General features: G+C 45.2%; 1 protein-coding gene across 6 annotated transcripts in view; it reads left to right on the top strand.

Moving 5' to 3' along the window:
* Positions 1 to 4,858: 4,858 nt before the first annotated feature.
* Positions 4,859 to 18,877, top strand: part of BAZ2A (bromodomain adjacent to zinc finger domain 2A) — a 40,390-nt gene continuing 26,371 nt past the window's right edge. For 2 of the 6 annotated variants that reach the window (XM_033138645.1, XM_033138646.1), the window contains exons 1-4: positions 4,916 to 5,033; positions 12,318 to 12,455; positions 14,959 to 15,504; positions 17,144 to 17,308. In XM_033138645.1, the coding sequence (XP_032994536.1) occupies positions 12,320 to 12,455; positions 14,959 to 15,504; positions 17,144 to 17,308 (847 nt within the window). In that variant the 5' untranslated portion in view covers positions 4,916 to 5,033; positions 12,318 to 12,319. Of the gene's footprint in view, positions 5,034 to 5,892; positions 5,913 to 12,317; positions 12,456 to 14,215; positions 14,300 to 14,958; positions 15,505 to 17,143; positions 17,309 to 18,877 lie in introns of those variants that run through there. The other 4 variants (XM_033138649.1, XM_033138644.1, XM_033138647.1 and 1 more) reach the window with 4 other exon arrangements.

Genomic DNA, 18,877 nt, shown 5'->3' with positions numbered 1-18,877 from the left:
AGCGCTGTGACCCTGGAGTCTCCCTCCTTCTGCTGACTGTGTGAGACCTTGATGAGAGCGCCGGGCCGCACCGCGGCAATCTGTGCCTCAGTTTCTCCATCGGCAGAGCACAGCCAAACCCCTAAACAATGATTAATTAATGACTGCCTTCCAACGCTTTGAGGTGGGAGGCTGAGCTGAGGCTAGATAACAATGATGAGTTGTTTTGCTGCGTCTGGCTGACTCAGCTGCCTGGATTCAGCACAGAATGGAGCTAATTGGGAACTGAGGAAGGTTTGTTCTGTCTCATTCCTCCCCCCCAATATCTGATCTGTGCTCCCTGTAAATTCTGGATTTCCCTATTGCCCTTTCTGGGCAGGGCGAGAGCACATGGATGTATATATATAATTTTCTACCAATCTCTTCTGTTGTTTGTGGGATTGTGTGTGTGTGTGTGTGTGTTCTTCCTGTGTCCTCCATCTGCCCTCTGGTGTCTTGTCCTCTGGCTCAGCTTGTCCTGCAGCCACAAGAGATGTATTTTTTGGGCTCTGTTGATGCTGGCCTCTGCATCTCAGGGAAGGAGGAGCTGGCAGGGCTCTGGCAGCTCCAGTCTCCTAATAACCACAAGTGCTGCAAAGCCAGAGCTGGCAGGGAGTGGAGCGTATCTGCACAGGGGAGAGCACCGCAGCTTTGAAGGCTCAACATACGTGTCTTCCATTGTGCGGGCTTGTCAGAAGCTGTTCAGAGTATACCAGCCCTGAAAGATTTGCTAGCACTTCAGCCTGTGAATTGTGTTAATCCTAGAACTATACAGATCAGAGTGCCACATAGTGAAGCAACCGCCCACAAAATTGCGATTGAGGCTATCAAGTCTTCAGTAACTTGGAACTCAGTAGGGGAAGTTTAGCTCCATCATTTGCTTTAAAGCAGCGCGTGCACACACACACACACACACTTCAAAAGGTTGAAGCTCTAAGGGAATATAAGCAGCCAAAAAAGAAAGGAAAACCAAAGACATATTGGAGGAAATTGCACATGGTTGAGAGACTTCACCTTTTGTAGCATGAAATTTAGACACTTCCCCCCCCCCATATGTCTTTCCCACAGCTACAGTGTGATACATATCATTGTTCACCAGTATAAAATGTTCATCTAAAATAAAGTCACTTGCTTTTATTAGGACTAACTAAAATGTCACAGTGGGCACACAAAGCAGCAAAGGCACATTAAAAAAAAAAGTACGAGGAACATCATATACACCAGTGTAGTGAGAGGAGTGGAACAAATAATCTCTCATTCACTTTTAGAAAAGTGTGCTGAGACAAATATATGCTGACAGAGCTCCCAAGCCCATGGTGAGTGTACATTTTAGGGGAGACAGGCACAAAAACTTCTTTTTTCTTGGTCACATCCAGAGATGGCACTTATAGGGCAGCAGAAGATAATGCTATAATTCCTGAGCTAAAGAGTCAGCCCAAAGAACTAATAATATGTAGAGTGCTCCATCACCAGCCTACAGAAATTCTTCCACATTGTATTGCTTTTTGGACTCAGGGTGCTGACCCCTGTAACTTGGTAACTACACCTTCATCCTCCTGGCATCAAAAGGCCTATCTTGTGGCATTTGTTTTCCTCCATCATTTTTTTATGTGAACATCCCTCACGTGCCTCTGCTGAACTACCTATCACTACACTTCCACCTTGCAGATTGTCTGACAAGTTGTTTAACACCCATTTCTACATTTCCACAATGACCCCAGAAATAGGTCTCTTAGCAGTCAAAGGTTCTCATCCTGGGCTCTCTGGCTTTCCCTCTACCCTCCCACATGAGAGCCTCCCATTTATTTCAGTGCATGCCTTCCCTTGCGCCCCCCCCCCCCCGTGCTTTAAGGAGGCTCTTCTCCATGTGCCTTTGGCAGGTGAGCTGTGGAATGTCCTCCTCACAAGTACAACAGGTGCTGACATTACTATTGTGTCAATTCACAGTATTTGTTTGCTCAGGTATCTTACTTATCTTAACTCTTTAGTGGGTGATCATTTTAGCTGCACCTGTTTTGTATTTTGATGAATTTGCGTTTTAATTGACTTGGTTGTTGTAATTTATTTTGGATTGTAACCTGCCCTGATATTGGTATCAATGAAAGGTGGGCTGTAAATTTAATTAATTAATTCATCTCACTTTGTTGCTGTCTGTAGGCAAAACAAGGAGCCGGGTCATTCCTCTAATTTGATAAGTATCAACCATCTTCCTTTTAGTCTTGTTGCTCCTTCGAATGAAGGAATCTTTCTTTAGTGTTGGTAGGCATTAACTCAGCCTATTGCCACTTGCCTCTAGGTGACCACAATCCTAGTAAAAGCCATTCCAGCAACAACACCCCCCGCCCAGCAATATGAGCCTTCTGCACTACAGCAACCGTACTCCCATCTCCTAGCCACTGTCCATGCTGACACAAAACCCGCAGTCATACATCTAAAAAATGAGAAGCTACTATTGTCATGTAATCGGGCTCCTCCTCCCTCATTGTTTTAGCATTGTCCCCCTCCATCAACCATGCTCAAAAAAATTAAAACTCACCGCTCCTCCCGCTCAACTAGACCAGAAATCAAGAACCTGTGGGCTACAATTCTCACTAAACTTGGGCATGTGTGCTAGGAGCTGAAGTCCACCAATGTGGATTTTGTGTCTCCCACCCCTGCAGTAGATACTCCACACCAAACTAGGGCTTTGCCCTGAAACTTGTTTACGGAATGGCAGGATGCAGCCATTGGACAGGTGAAGTTAACAACAGAGAGAAACTGAGAGCTGGATCACACAACAGAGCACATAATTTGCTTTCCCATCATTTGACAGTTTGATTTGCAACTGTATCTTTAGTGTTTACATGGCTTCTCCCTGTTTAGATCCCCATAAAGCACATTTGCATTAGGTTAATCCCTTGCCGACAAAGGTCCGTATAGTTAAAGCTATGGTTTTCCCAGTAGTAATGTATGGAAGTGAGAGCTGGACCATAAAAAAGACTGATCGCCGAAGAATTGATGCTTTTGAATTATGGTGCTGGAGGAGACTCTTGAGAGTCCCATGGACTGCAAAAAGATCAAACATATCCATCCTTAAAGAAATCAGCCCTGAGTGCTCACTGGAAGGGCATATTTTGAAGTTGAGGCTCCAGTACTTTGGCCACCTCATGAAAACACCCTGATGTTGGGAAAGATGGAGGGCACAAGGAGAAGGGGACGACAGAGGACGAGATGGCTGGACAGTGTTCTCGAAGCGACTGCGGGAGGCAGTGAAAGATAGGCGTGCTCTGGTCCATGGGGTCACGAAGAGTCAGACACGACTGAACGACTGAACAACAACAATCCCAAGCTGGAGTTCAAGGTCGGGTTTGGGTTCTGAAAAAGCCAACCCTCGTGTCTAGCCTCTGCACCAAGATTGCTGTGTTTAAAGTACTGTATATATATGAGTGGCGTTTAACCAGTGATGGTTCACTCACACATGCAAATCATTGCAACAGCTGTTGTGTTGTTCACCAAGTAATGTGAATGCAGATGGCAAACCTGTGTAGGTAGACACTCTGAGCAGGTACAGTGTGCCTATCCTTAACCACTCCCGTCCCACCCTAGCATGGAATGAGAGGATGCTAGCCCAGAAAGGTGGCATAAAAAAACATACAAATGCTTGAATCAAGCTTGTGTACATATCATACTTTTAAAGCACACTCATCCCAAGAATCCTGGGAACTGTAGTTTGTTAAGGGTGCTGGGAATTATAGTTCTATGAAGGGTGAGCAACAGTACCTAGGATTATTTATACATATGGTGTGCATTCAGCTCAAGGGTGGTTCACTTGTTGCCCTCCAGATGTTGCTGGACTACAACTCCTTTCACCCCTTCCCATTTATTCCCCTGCCCTGGGTGGTCTAGTATTGCAACTCAGCAACAAGGGTTACCCACCCCTGACATAAAAGATAAGGCATTTTCAAAGGGCAGTAGGAAGCAACCTTATACTGAGCCAAGCCTGGTCAGTTGGTTTTGCCTGCTCCTCCGAGTGGCAGTGGCTCTCCTCAAGGTTTTATAGAATCGTGGGTTTGGAAGATACCCCTTAGGGTCATCTAGTCCAACACACTGCAAAGCAGGAATCTCAGCTAAAGCATCCATGACTGTTGGCCACCCAACCTCTTGTTTTATAACCTCTGAGGAATGAGAGCCCACAACCCCCTGAGGGAGACCGTTCCACTGTCCAACAAGATCTTCCTGCCAGAAAGTTCTTCCTGGTATTCTCTCTCCTCCTTTGCAACTTGAAGCCGCGGGTTCGAGTCCTACCCTTCAGAAGAGCTGGAGAAAACAAGCTTGTTCCCTTTTCCACGTGGCCAGCCCTTGAGTTAGTCGAAGGCAGGAGGCTCTTCTTCCCAACCCTACTGGAGAGGCCGGGAATCGAACCCGGTTCCTCCTCTTCCATACGAAACGTGGGCATCCCTTTCGCCCGGAGCTGAGTTGCATGGTGTCAGCAGAGGAAGGTCTCTTTCTCCAATTCCACCCAGCCCTTTTGCAGGGGCTTTCCCTCCGCTCCCGCAGCCAACTTTACTCGCTACGTCTTTATGCAGTTACGTGTTCCCTGTTTGTTTATTTGGAGGGTCTCTCGCCTAGGAACCCCGGTCGCTCCCCTTCCCCTTCCTCTCCTCAGAAGGCGGCGGCGCTGCTGCTGCGCTTTGCCGGGTCAAGCCTTGGCGGTCACAGCGGCTGCGGCGGGGCGCTAGGACCCGGCGGCGAGGCGCCGCAGCCGACGACGCTCGCCCCGGCGCTCGCTCGCTCGCTCGCTCCTTCGCTCGTTCGTTGGCTGAGCTCGGGCTTCCTGGCCAGAGACGACGACGACGACGACGACGGCCTCGCCTGGTGCGGCTTCGGCCTGCGCCACCCTCCTCCCTTCCCACCAGCCTCAGGCGGTGGCCGCCGCCGCCGCTCACCCTTTCCCGCTGGCCATGCTGCGGCGCGGGGTCCGACCCTTCCCTCAGCGCGGCGGGGCCATGTGAAGAGCCGGCTGACACCTCCCTCAGGTGAGGCGTCCGGAGTGTGAGGTGCGCGCGCGCGGGGGGTGGGGGTGGGAGTGGGGGTGAGGAAAGAGAGAAGGTAAGCGAGAGAGTATTACGCGGGGCTGAACCAAAAATGCGGACGGCGGGGGGGGGGGGAAGAGGCGCGCGCAAGCGAAGGTGCGTGTGAGAAAGACGTGGCCCCTGAGGGGGGAGCCGAGAGAAGTTTGGCCCGAGTCGTTGTGAGGGGGAAAGGGAGCGAAGCAAGTTTCATCTTAGGTGGGGGAGGGCGGCCGGCGGCGGTTGGTTTCCCTCATTCGGCTCTTCCGAAGTGAGGGGCGAAGGCCTAGTCAGGAGAGGAAGGCAGGGAGTGAGCGAGGACACGAAGCCCTCCTGCTTCGGGGTGAGACAGGGGGCCTCCTCCTCCTCCTCCTCTTGTTCCCCTCCCCCCACCCCAAAAGCCCTGAGGAGAAAAGAGGCTCCTTCGGTGGGGGGAGGAGAAGCCCGTTGCCGAAGACATAACGCCTCCCGGGGGCTGCGCGTGTTCGAAGCGCCGCGCCAACTTCTCTCAGGAGTCGTGTGGGGACGACGACGACGACGACGGGCTGGAGTTGGGAGCAGGCCCCGCGGGGCACCGGCTCTCGCCCTCACGTCGATGTGGCTGGGTTCCCGTCTTCCCCAGCCCGGCATGGCGCGGTAGTCGAGGGTGGGGAGGAGGAGTTGGCTGGCGAGTCCCGGTAGCGGCAGCGTCGAGCGAGGGGAGCGTGGCCGCAGCTTCCCTTACCTCCGCAGGCGAGCTGAAGAAGGGCAAGGCCTGGCCTTTGGGCTGGAAGCGTTTGGGTTTTTACTCCCGGAGAAGAATGGCGGCGGCGGCGGCGTTGTTCGCTGTGGCTTAGTGTATAGGAGGTGGGAATTGTATGTGTTTTAACTCCACTTGGAAGTTGGGGGAAAGGCGCCCTGGGCGTTTTGTCGGGTGCCCTTAGTTGGCTTGGAGAGAGGGGCGGCCAGTTTTGCGCGGCCGCTCCCTGCGCTCCAGCTCTTCTTCCATGGCGGCGAGGAGGGCTGCAGGTCCTTGAGTCTAGGGAGATAAGGCTGTGGGAAGATGAGATCTGTGGGCTTCGGCTAAGGATCCCATTAGAACGAGGAGAAAAGGTCGCTCCCTTCTTGGGAGTACGGACGTGACCCGGGAATCCTGGCTTCCCTTTAGGGATCTCTAAATTTGGTGGTGTCGCTTGTGGAGAGAATGGTTTGTAAACAAGGATGCAGATACCTGGGAATCTTATTAGCACATACACAAGTCATTAACAGGGCTGGTGTTTGGAGGCAGAAATGCCTTTTTGACAAGTCTTTGGAAGAAAACCCAGGAATTCTGCTTTGTGGATGGAGATTATAATCGGGGATTATGGCTCCGAAATTTGGGTCTGCCCTAGTTTTCATATTGGGCACCGGAAGGATTTTCTAGTTACTGTGGGTCCCCTTCAAAGATAGTTTCTGATACTGGAGTTTTAGCATGTGTACAGGAAGTGTTATTTGTATGTAGGTGGCATGGGGCAATTTCAGATGGCAGTCTTCCATGTATTTCGGAAGTTGAGACGCCAAGATCTTAGTACCATGAGGGAGGCTGCAAATGTGGTTTGGCTGGATGATGGTTAGGGCTGGGAGCCCTTTGTGTATGTGTGGAGGTGGGGTGTGGGCATAGGGAATCCCCGGTGACTGGCTTGAATGGGAGCCCAGAGCTGTCTCTTCCCCTGCTTACAGCACCTTGATGCAAACAGCCCTCTTTCCTCTGCTCCCTCCCCCAACCTTGCAGGAAGTGGCCGGGAAATGGCAGCTGTGTTTGTTGCTTTCTGAAATGTCCTTTTTAATCAGATTTGGTTTCTGTTTCTGGCTTTCCCTAAACTCCTTGGCTAGATTAGCCCTGTTCCCCAGCAGCCAGTTGGCACAAGATCGTGTAGTTTAGGGTTATCACCACCTTCTTTTTAAAGTTACATGGAATTTAAAGAGGCAGTCATATATATTAGCAAAACGGGAAGCTCCAAAGCAGGGGTCAGCAAACTTTTTCAGCAGGAGGCTGGTCCACTGTCCCTCAGACATTGTGGGGGGGCTATATTTTTTTTGGGGGGAGGCTATATTTTTTTGGGGGGGGATGAACAAATTCCTATGCCCCACAGATAATCTTCATACATGTCACACTTACATATAGTTCTCAAGTATATACAGTACTTATTTTATGATTTGCCTAGAGTGCTGCCTAGAGTACACCATTTATCCTGAGGTATTTGTTAGCGGGTCATTCTTTGTTCTATTCACAGAGCATTCTGCCTTTACTTTTTGTTGCATTTCAAGTGAAGCAACATAACCACAGAAAACCAAACACGTAAGGTTACTAACAGATATATTGTCATTGAGAGGTAAATTATGGTAGCCTTCCTGAAAGAAGTCTATCCATGATCCCTTTTCATCTTTTATTTCCTGCAAATTGAATCATGTGGCCCATATTTTAAAGCACAGATTGTGGGGCACGGCTTGTGTTGTGACCTTCCTAAAGTTGTTGATCTACAACTCTCTTCATCCTTAAATGTTGTCCATGCTGCCTGGGGTTGATGGGAGCCAGAGTTGAACAATATCAAGAGAGCTATAGGGTCCCCATACATTTAAAGACATTTTTGTGTTTACAGGGGCTTGGTTGCATTGCACAGATATAGAACTTGGCAGTCCTCAGCAACTGAAAAACAGTTACTGGTTAAAAGGTTCTAGATTCTTCTTGGTGTCAGCCAATGGTAATCTTTCACAAATGTCATAACATACCCAGGACCTCTCTCTTTCATAAAAAGAAAGCTTTAATAAGATAGTGGATCTAATTTAACTCCTGTTCCCAATTTGTAGTCTTACAAATATGTTACTGTAAAAAGAAAAAGTAATTCTACATGAAAAGTATTTATGTGATTAAAAAAAAATCAAGGGTTTTGTTGTTAATTTCTGCTAGGGCAAGAAGAGCATTTTATGGTGAAGTATGGAGGTAGGACTTTCAAAGCAGGACTGAGCACATTGTCTGAAGCACATTTTGACAGCTTAGGACAGGAGGTCTTAAACATAGGCAAAGTGTCTCATTTCTGTTGCTGGAGAGCATGAGCATGCGTCAAACTCCACACCCATTCACTAAGAATAGTTAAAAACAGAAGAGGCCCTGACTCGACAAGGCTGTAACCCATCTGTACATACTATTGACTACTTGCCCTGCCCATGGGGAGAGATGAACGACTATGGTTTCATCCTTTGCCACTTTATCAGGCTATAGGATCCCCTGCTCCCATCCTTTTCATACATTTGAAACATCTGCTTCTGCTGGGATCACATGAGAGACATAGGCCTGAGATATTTACAAATAGGACTGCTGTCTATATCAGCTGTTCCATGTTATTCTGGCTTGTGCAGCTCCTGTCAAACCACACCCCTTTAAACTGTTTCTGTCATTGTTGTTGGCTGCAATTAATTCATCCATTTTGCTTGGCTTCTTTCCTAACAAACCATTCCACCTTCCCCTTTAATTACAAGGCCTTCCCAGCACTTCACCTCAGCTCCAGCTCTGCTTGTCCCTGTGCTGGAGCAGCAGCTGCCTTTTCTGCTACTACCCTGGCCCTTAAAGGGATATTCACAGTAATTTTATGGTTCAACTCAGCTGCTGTGCACTGTCAGAGTAGGATCCATTGCTTTTTGAAGGGGGAGCAGCAAGTGGAATAGGGTGGCCTTAGTGCATTGCAGAGATGATTCCTGACAGTGCATATTGAGTTGAGTGAAAGGCATTTTCCCTGCTGCTATTAGTAGAAGCCTTTCCCCACCCCCATCTCTGCAGCTACAGAAGCCTTGCAGTTTAGGTGGTGGAGCTTGGCATGACATTGCAGTAACAGAGGTGTGTGTGTGGGAGAGAGAAGCTTCGTGATGTGAAGAAGATTGAAGCAGTGAAGCAGAAGCTATGGATGAAATGCATATTTCATTAACATTTAGTTTATTTATTTTTACACCTGGTTTGGGTACATAAATTTGATTTTGACAATGATTACTTCCTGGGGAGAAAAGGGCAGGGTGATTGATTTTGACCTGGTCAATTATCTAAGTATGTCAGCTTGGCAGAAATAAAGATTCTGAAAAAGAAGCAGCTCTACATTCCGGTTTTTTCTCTCTAAATGACTTTTTGACTTTACATTTTGGTCACTAGCACTTTTCTTCCTGGCATTGAAGCATTTCTAAGCTCTGTCCCTGTGCAAGGGCATTTGGAAGGGTACTGTTCTTCATGTTTTCTGCCCAAGCATACAGATGGGGGTATGGTGTATGTTTTAAGCAGTATTCAGACTCTTCTAGAGTTAAGGCTGCAACTTTTTTGGCTATGGAGCCCACCCCTCGGAAGGAATGCACATGCCTAGAGAGGAGGAGCCCACACCCTACTGCTTAGCTCTCTTTCAACCACGACTACAGTAGCAGGGGGGAATTTCTCTGTGGAATGTGCTAGGTGGTTTTTGTCCTCTTCTCTGTAGCTTTCTTCTTAAAAGCCTTTCCATTATTTTCCCTTTTGTCCCACCCCCATATAGCTTTTATCTGTCATTCTTAACGTTCACTGTATGCTTATGGCACAGCAGCCTTCATTTAAGCAGTGTGAGGGGTTTGACAGTTTATTGACCATGACAGGTGGCCATTACTGGTACAGTGGTACCTCGGTTTAAGAACAGTCCTGTTTACAAACAATTCGGTTTACGAACTCTGCCAAACCAGAAGTAGTGTCCCGGTTTGCGAACTTTACCTTGATCTAAGAATGGAATCCGAACAGTGGAAGGGCACTGGCGGTGGGAGGCCTCATTAGAGAAAGCACGCCTTGGTTTAAGAATGGTTTCAGTTTAAGAACGGACTTTGGGAACGAATTAAGTTCGTAAACCGAGGTACCACTGTATTGGTTCTGTCTTGAGGCACACAGGATGGGCACCTGTTCTTAGTGGCAAAATTTATGAAGTAGGTACTAGGTTCAGTAAAACTTTTGAAGCAAATAGCAAATACAGGAGGGGAAGGAAAGATACTCATGACTTTGCTTTTAATGTGTTCGTTCGCAGACTGTGAACTGTTTGAGAGGGTTGGTGTCATCTCTCCTGTTAAGTAAATGGACCTGTGCCATCATTATTTTTGAGGGGTATCCTAATATTAGGTCATTCCATAGGAGTTTCCCGAGTGCAAGTGTCATATCTCTCTACTGTTCATACTCTTATATATACAGGGCGCCACACTATATTCAAGGTTTGTTGAAGTTTGTTCCGAGCTTTGAGTGGAAGAATTATTATTTAATAGCGAGGCTTCATGGCAAAGCTCTGGATTCAAGATGTAATATAAACTGTGGCTGCCGTAATTATTTTAGTAAGGAAGTTTCCTTGGCGACTTATTGTGATGTATGTGCTTACTTATGCAGAAGATGTATATTGTCAGACTGGTCTGAATCTGTAGCTTGAACTCCATCCTCGTTCATTCATCCATGTGTTGCCTTCCTTGGCAGCTGTCCAGACCTGCCTTGAGCATTTTCTCTTTAGTCTTCTATTTCAAAGGGGTGGGGAGGGAAAGGTCCTGCCTGAAGCTGATAGGACTGCCATGTTTGGGAGCCACAGATGTCCCACTGGACATGCAGGGAATGGACTAGGCCCCATGCCAAGAGATTATGCCCTCTGCTTTATTTTCATCCAGCTTCTTTGAACAGGGCATCTATTTAGTGCATTAATTTCAGTAACAGGAAATGGTGGCTTTTTCCCAGAGCTGCAGAGAGGCGAAAGTTCATCTGCATCCCTGTGGAATGAGAAAATGACTAGCTAGGCGGGGGTGGTGATGCTTTGGTAAAGCTTGCATCATCTGATGAGGAATTTTCACATACTACTTTGCAGTGCATGAAGCCTAGAAAGCCACAGAAGGAGCAAAGACTTTGCAGTCAGCCTGCTCAGTAAAATGTTTTTAAAACAGGAAAGGCCCTGCATTAATACATTGAATCCCTCTTTTCCCAGTAGTAATGGAGCCTTTTAATCACTTTTCCAGCACTGTTTGGTCCTTAGGTTTCCTCTCCAAGGAAAGCATTTTAGGGGCCTATTTGTGTGGCAAGTGGACTTTATAACTACATATTAAGAACCATCCTGTGGACACATTGCTATTTGATAGTTAAGTGAGAGTAACCTTGAAGCGTGCAAAAAAGATGAGTTTAAATAGATTCTGGTATTAGAATGGAGTGTCTGAGTGGATTTCAGAACCCCTGGTTGAACTTTCCCCATTCAAGATGAGTTGAAATTGGTGCTGCTGGTCACCTCATGACATGCTGTATTTTTCCATGTATAAGACTAGGTCCCCCCCCCAAATGATGTAAAAAATCAGGGGGTGTCTTATACTCTGGGCCATCTCCCCCATTTTCTTAAATCTGAGTCCCCCAAAATAGGGGGCATCTTATACATGGGGGCGTCTTATAGACGGAAAAATACGGTAATATTTTTCTTATAAGGATTTCAATGTGAGGACTTACATTGTGTGTTATGGAACTTCCCCTTTCTCCTAAGAGGCAGAGATCAATCAGTCAATGTTGAACTTAGTTGCACAGCTTCGGATGAAAGCCTGGGTTTTATCAAAATGGACACAATAGCTTTAAATATATGGATATTAAACTAACTGTCCTATTGGTATAGCATCTGTCCTGCTTGCTAATTTTGAGAGCTAGTGTAGCATAGTAGCTGCAAGACTGAGGTGTTAGTTAGGAAATCACTAGTGCATCACCTGGCTGGCCATAGTAAGCCATTCTGTCTCAGCCTACCCCCCATTTGTAATATGGGGGTAATTGCTTTACTTTACAATACAGTGGTACCTTGGTTTGCAAATAGTCTGGTTTGCATATGTTTTGGATTACAAACACGTAAAACCTGGAAGTTTGTGTCCCAGTTTGCAAACCTTTTTTGGATTACAACCCATGTTTTTGGGTTACGAACATTTTTTTTTTGGACGCCCCATTAGCGAAACTGCGCCTTGGGTTACAACTTGTTTTGGTTTACAAATAGACCTCCGGAACCGATTATGGTTGTAAACCAAGGTACCACTGTATTTTGTTCTAAGGATTATTGGGATAAGATGTGAAGCATTTAGACCACTCTTGAGTTATATAAAATACTAAATGTCTTGGTATCTTTTGTTCAGTCACTGGCTAACATGTCATGTTGGAGGATTTTTTCACCGCTGTCTGTGAAAAGCAGCATCTATGTAATGACTTTAACTTTCTGTTGCATGTTTTGCATTTTCTTTTCTCTTTAGAAATGGAGGCGAACAACCATTTTAATTTCACTGGCCTTCCCTCTTCACCTGCTGCCTCAGGACAGAAACCTGCGCCTTCCTCAGGGGACAATGTCTACACAAATGGATCTCCCATGAACTTCCCTCAGCAAGGGAAAAGTAAGTGTGGGGCAATGAACCTGGGTCTTTTTACCTTAGTGACAGGCATCAGCATTGATCATACATGGTCTTATAGCAAACACTCCTAGCCCTTGCCTTTATAGATTGGGGTTCCAGTTCTTTTCTGAGTATCTCTTTGCAGAATGGTAAGGAGAACTGTGTGGATGATGGTTGTGCCTCAGGAGGAGTGTAAGGAACTTGAATACCACAGCAACAGGCAAAGTTGTGTGTATTCTTACAGGCCACTGTAGAAGCACAACTGGATCTGATGTGAAAATCTGATGCCTGCTTTCTTATTGTTAAAGGTGGCAGAAAGAATTAAGGCTAGTCATGGAGTAAAAACTCAGATGAGTGCTGTTTGCCTGCTAGGAATGGAACTTATGGGAGGAATTCAACTTTGCACTCTTCTGAACATTCTGTCAGTTCAAGCATTTCTTCTTGCCAGGTGGAATACTCTCCCCCCCCCCTCACCATGTTCTGTTCTGGGGATTCTCCTGACCCTCTTGAGCATATGGGGGGAAGGGGGGGAATACCTGTTGTGCTTGTGGGAGCCCTTGCGCTGGCTTCTGCTAGCATGCTGGGTTACATGTATCTGGGCTCAAGAGTTGTTGCTGTTTCAAATATGTTATAATTCAGTTAAAGCAAGCTTGGAAGGGCTTGTGAAGATTTAGGATAATCCGTGTAAGGCATTTCCTAGTGTGCAGTTTTTATCTGACCTTGCATAATTTCTTCAGTAGTGGTGTTGCTTCCCAAAGGTTTATTAATTTTAATTAATTAATTTGGCAGAATATTAAAGTGAGGCTATTGCTTATAAACTAACAAGAGTGCACAGAGGAGCTGGGAATTGGAGAACATATTTTAAAAACAGCAACAACCTAAGGCAAATCTCAAAAGCTGCTGAAGAAAAAGTGGGTATTCCTGAAAACATTCCCAATTTACAGATGTTGGAATATGACCACTCTTTAAGAAGGCACTTTAAGAAAAAGAAGGTAATTGTAAATTGAAGAGTTTTCAGGGGGGGAGACCTTTTTAAGTTCACTTCCTTGTTTGGAGGAGAGGGTTGGAAATGGTGGTGTCCTTTCCTCTCCCCCTTTATAGATGTTGAAGAACTTTCTAGCTACATTGAAAGGAGAGAGTCTGCTTGGGTTATGACACCACTTAGCTCAAAAGAGGAGCCTAACCTGGCTGCCTTTTTCTCCTTAAGATGCCTACTGAATACAAGTATGGAAGGATGAAACACTTTTCAGTTTCCTTCTAGAGCGTGGAAATGCTGCTTTGTCTTTGATTGATTGTAGTTCTAATCTTTACATGGATGACCAAGACATCACCCCCCCCCATATCCCCTCTTTTCCACCTAGGCTCAAAAAATAAAACAGGGTTACTCAATTTTCTTTATCCAGAAATGTTCTCCCCACTGGCTTGCAAAGAGCTGATAGCCTTTCTAGAATTCTGTCTATCTGGTCATATAGGGTAAAGGTCTTCAAAATAGACCAACACTCTACTTCTGTTGCTGTTTCTGTTGTTCAGTGGGCCTCTGCCGTTTTGGCCATCAGGACCCTGTCTAGTTTGCAGTCCCTAGCTGCTACCACCTATTTTGCCTTTTCCACTCAGGTTCTGATAAAGTTTCTTCCAAAAACCTTTAGAATAAGTACAGATACAGCCACCCCAGAAACAGTAGCGCTATAAAGGTCAGCTCAGCCATTGCAATCCTCATTGATTAAGGATGGAAACGGATCAAAATTAGCATCATCTTTTTCCAGAAGACAAGAAAGAAAATACATCCCGATTACAGCTCTTCTCATACTGAAGACATACTAGGTGGAAAAGACTACATACATTGGGAGGTGAGGGGAGAAAGGTGGGCATGTCAACCTTTGTTAAAGGCTAATGCATCTTTTATCACTTGTAACCAAGAAAAACTTAGAAACATGACGAGAATGTGGCAAAAAAAAAAAAGAAATCAGTAGGCATGGGGAGGAAATAATTTGGGGGGGGGGTTCCCTTTTTTGCCTTTGCAAAAAAAGGGAATGGGTTCAAATACTGCAAATGAGAGATGTAGATGCACTGTGAGGTGTGTGTGTGTGTCAGTGTCTGTGTCGTTTTGCCTTGCCCATCCTCCAAGGAGCTCAGGGCAAAGTTCATGAGGTTATTTCATTCAGTCCCTTCAACCATCTTGAAATATGCTAGAGTGTTGGGTTGGGTGATCTTAAAACAAGACTGAGTGTTGAATTAATCTCAGAGCCCCCTCTGTAAAATCAGAATAGTGACCTACCTCATAGGGCTGTTAAGAGGACAGAGACTGTAAAATTCTTTTTCAAAGTACATGTCAATACACATTTCTTATCCAGTTTACTCAACTTCATTGTGTCTTGTTTCATCTCCCCACCCCTATTTTGTAAAAAGAGACAGGCTCAAAGGTAGATAGAACTTTCTCCTCAGTCAGTGTTCCTTGCATTTGTTGTGAATTTTTAATAGCTGCTTTCCTTCCTTCTTTTGTTTGCAGGTTTGAATGGAGATATGAATGTTAATGGCTTATCTACTGTATCTCATGCTAGTACTTCAGGGACCCGCTCCTCAACCAACTCACACCTCCAACACCCCTATGACTATCTCTGGAACTACTCTCAGTACCCATCTGGCAATGGCAACAACCTCAAGGACAGCCCACTGTTCTCCCAGTATCCACTGAATGGTATTGCTGGAGGCAATCGGCAAGGCTCACCGGGGCACACCACCAATGTGAGGGGAAGTGGCAGTGGGCAAGAGTTCTGGGCAAACGGCACTCCAGGGACCATGGGACTTAACTTTGATTCAACAGAGCTCTATGACTCTTTCCCTGATGATCAGAATTTTGAAATCCTGCAAAATGGCCCATCCAGCTTCTACACATCATCTCAGCCTTCCCCTATGCTTGGCTCTGGCAGCCAGGACTTCTCGCCACAGCAGGATGAACCAGGCAATGAGGAGCCAGTGAAGGAAACCTCCTCGGCAGTCTCAGAAAATGGCACCAGATTGATTGGCAGCATGGAGCTGGAGAACACGCAGCCAGGTATGACTGCCAATGGTACCCAAACTTTTTATTCAGGAAACTTACCTTTGCAATATGATACCCCTGCCTGCCTGCCCCAGAACACACTCATGTCTGGATTAATCATTAGGCTATGGTAAAAGGCAGGGCCCTTGCTAGACTGAGAGTCTTATTACAGTGTAATTATCTAAGAGCATCTCAGGATGGAGATTTGCTGATCCTGCTCATTGTGCCAAGCGCCGTTAAAATTCTTCACAGTTCAGAATTTTATGGTTTTCCCCCTATTGCATGTTCTAGCTAAGGGAGCAGTGATAGAGAGAATGAATCATTATGCCTGCTTCACTTGGATTTTTTAAAAATACATTTACAATATTTATAACCTGTCCTTCACTGGTTACCCAAGGGTGGAAATATATACATCATTAAAATACCAGATAACTACTCAAAAATCAAATGCACCTAAAATATTGAAAACTAATAATTAGAACATTCAACACCCCTGTTTCATTAAAGCTAGCAAATAAATTTCAAATTGGTGACTAGCAATATTAATCCTCCCCCACCCTCCCAAAGTCTAGGCAGACAGGTGTGTCTTCACCTGCTGGCAAAAAGCAAATAATGGTGCATGACGCAACTCCTTATGAGGACATTCCAGACATGCGGTCCCACCACAGAGAAGACACTGTTGCATCACTGCCCCTGAACTTTGCCTAGCAGGGAAATCACACGTAGATCCTCCCCTGCTGATCTTGGTCTATGGGCAGGTTAATATGAGGTGATGCTTCTCCTGGACTATTCCTATCTATGGAGTCTACTTCAGTGTGATTCTAGACAACCTTCTACTTAAAGTTCCTATCAGACTTGGCTTTAGGAGGCCTCTAGCTGTCTTGCTGCCTTCCTGCTCTGGCCAGATTTCGAAGGCCAGTTTGCCACCTGAAAAAAATCTGCAGGACAGCTACTTGAAAATGCAGAGGTTGCAGAGAAGCAATCTTTCTTTGCCACTACCACCACCTAAGTTTATACCTGGGAGTTTCAGTCATGTAGGCCCTGTGATGATCATGAATTGCCCCTTAAGTCACCAGAAGGCACTGGCACTTAAGGGGGACTAGAGTGACAAGTCCACACTGGTGTTATTCATGGATTTTTGGAAAATCCTGTGAAAGCAAAATGAGGGTGTGAACTCAGGCAAATACAGGTCACATATCAGCTTTGAAGAGGAATTAGGTTGAGGTGTGTTTGAGCAGCAGAATAACTTATTTTGGTTCAGTGTCTAAAGACCCTGACTACAGATAAGCTATACGTGTGGACTTTTAACTCAAAAAGCTTTGCAGTCCCAGAAGTACCCCATGGACTTGGAGCTTGCTGTGTCATGTCAAAGGCTATTCTTAGAGTGGGTGCTTTTGTCAAGCAACATGGCATTATCTGACACAGCTTTCAAGCTACATTGGAGTGATATGTTATTGATTTGCTTTGGGGACATCATCAGACACTTTGTTCCACAAAAGGCAAACGTTCCTGACTTTACTTTGCCATCTATGCTGATTAGCTGTTTTGTGATGTTCTGTTCATTTCCGTACCTTCTCTGGTTCCAATTGATGGCTGACTTTTTAATGATATGGAAAGTATAATATTAGCTTTTAAAAACAAAAATCTCTCGCAGAGTTGAAAATATGTGGCTACAGTGGTCCTTCTCCTGTTGGTGAGCCTCTCAGCCAGGAAGCTTCTGTCTTGGAACCTGATGCTGGAGGTGGTTGTCTGGAAGATGCTTCTCGGATTCCTCCTCCACTGGAGGACCCCTTGGAACCATTCGAATCACTGGACAGAGGTAAAGGGGTGGGGTTTTGCTTTTGTATCATTTCCATGTAGTCATCAGTTATGGTGACAGCTATATGGAGTTTGCTGGATAAGGGGCTTCTCTGGATAGTTTGTCCTGAGGCCTGTGTAAATGCAGTCAGTAGCAACTTCTCTGCTGATCACAAAGTGTTCTGTGCCCTGTCTGCAACTAGCTCCTATGTGTGAGCATGTGCTGCTGCTGTTACAGATGTGCAGGCTCTGCAGTAACATTGTCCTTGTGCCTTTTGATACTTGCCCTCTAAGCCTAGGCAGCTATGGGCAAAAGTTCTACGCCTGTTTTCCCTTCCTGCATCTTACTGATGATTGTGGCTAGCTGCTAAAGCAAAAACATTCAGATAGGATTAAATAGGAGACTCGTCAGTGTAGGGACCCCGGTCTAGTTAATGGTATTAAAGGCACATGCTCACTTTTGAATTTCCTCTTGAATCCTGCTACTTGACCAAATAAATCAGTTATCTCTAATGCTTTGGGCACACTGGTTTCGGGATCCTGTAAGGATAATACCAAATCATCCGCAAAGGCTCTCAATTTATATTCTTTCTCTCCCACCCTTATTCCTTTTATTTGATTCTCTGTTCTAATCATATTCAAAAGAACCTCCAGGACCGTAATAAAAAGCAATGGAGATATGCCAAATGGACGCTTTGAGAGTCCCAAAATAGCGATTTAGGGTCAGTTTGTGCTGTATAAAACAGTAGACAGGTGGCAAATAGGATACCCTGAAGAGAGCAGCTGGCTCGTAAGTTTGGCACAGGAAGAGTTATTGACTCCAATTTTGGCCCACTACTTAAACTTCATACCTGACCTTTGATCCCAATACTATGGTCGTGTTTGGAAGCAAGTTGCCTTAAGGGTAGCTAAACACCTCCTTGCAGGATCTTTATTTTCCAGCAGTACTTTAAGCCAGAGATTCACACTGAATGCTTGTAGCTTTCTATATATAACTCCATTAGATGGTTAATACTGTCAATTTTATTAAACTTTATCCAGAATAACCCAAGAAAAATAAATATTGCAAGCTTCACAAAAGCAAGAAGAGCATGCACGCTGCTATATATATATATATATATATATATATATATATATATATATATATATATATATTGAGCTCCACAATGCATATTCCAGTAACTTCAAAATAGCTTTTATCTTCATTGGCCTAAATAGCTCTACCCTTAGCATTATTTATCCATAGATAATAGGTGTTTATCAGTCATTACAACTTCATTATTTCTTGTTTTACCATGAAGTTACAATTCTTGTTGCTCCTAATAGATTTTGGATCAGATATATTTACTGGAAACATATTACAATATCCCAATAATTAATCAATATATAGGTTAATTGACCATGCTCTAACACCTTCTCCCAACATGCTTTAATACCCATATCCTTCAATTATCATGCATTGCCTCGTGTTTATAAGCCACTATACTGACCACATCTTTCCCAGTATTTGCTATTAAACTTTTTATCCACTGTAAAGACAATTAACACCCAAATTAATTATTTTAACTCCCTTAAGATGAGGAAAGTGGCT

The sequence above is a fragment of the Lacerta agilis genome, chromosome 2, assembly GCF_009819535.1.
Source record: "Lacerta agilis isolate rLacAgi1 chromosome 2, rLacAgi1.pri, whole genome shotgun sequence".
Lineage (NCBI taxonomy): Eukaryota > Metazoa > Chordata > Lepidosauria > Squamata > Lacertidae > Lacerta > Lacerta agilis.
Note: the sequence above shows the minus strand (reverse complement) of the source record. Positions and strands in the feature narration are given on the sequence as shown.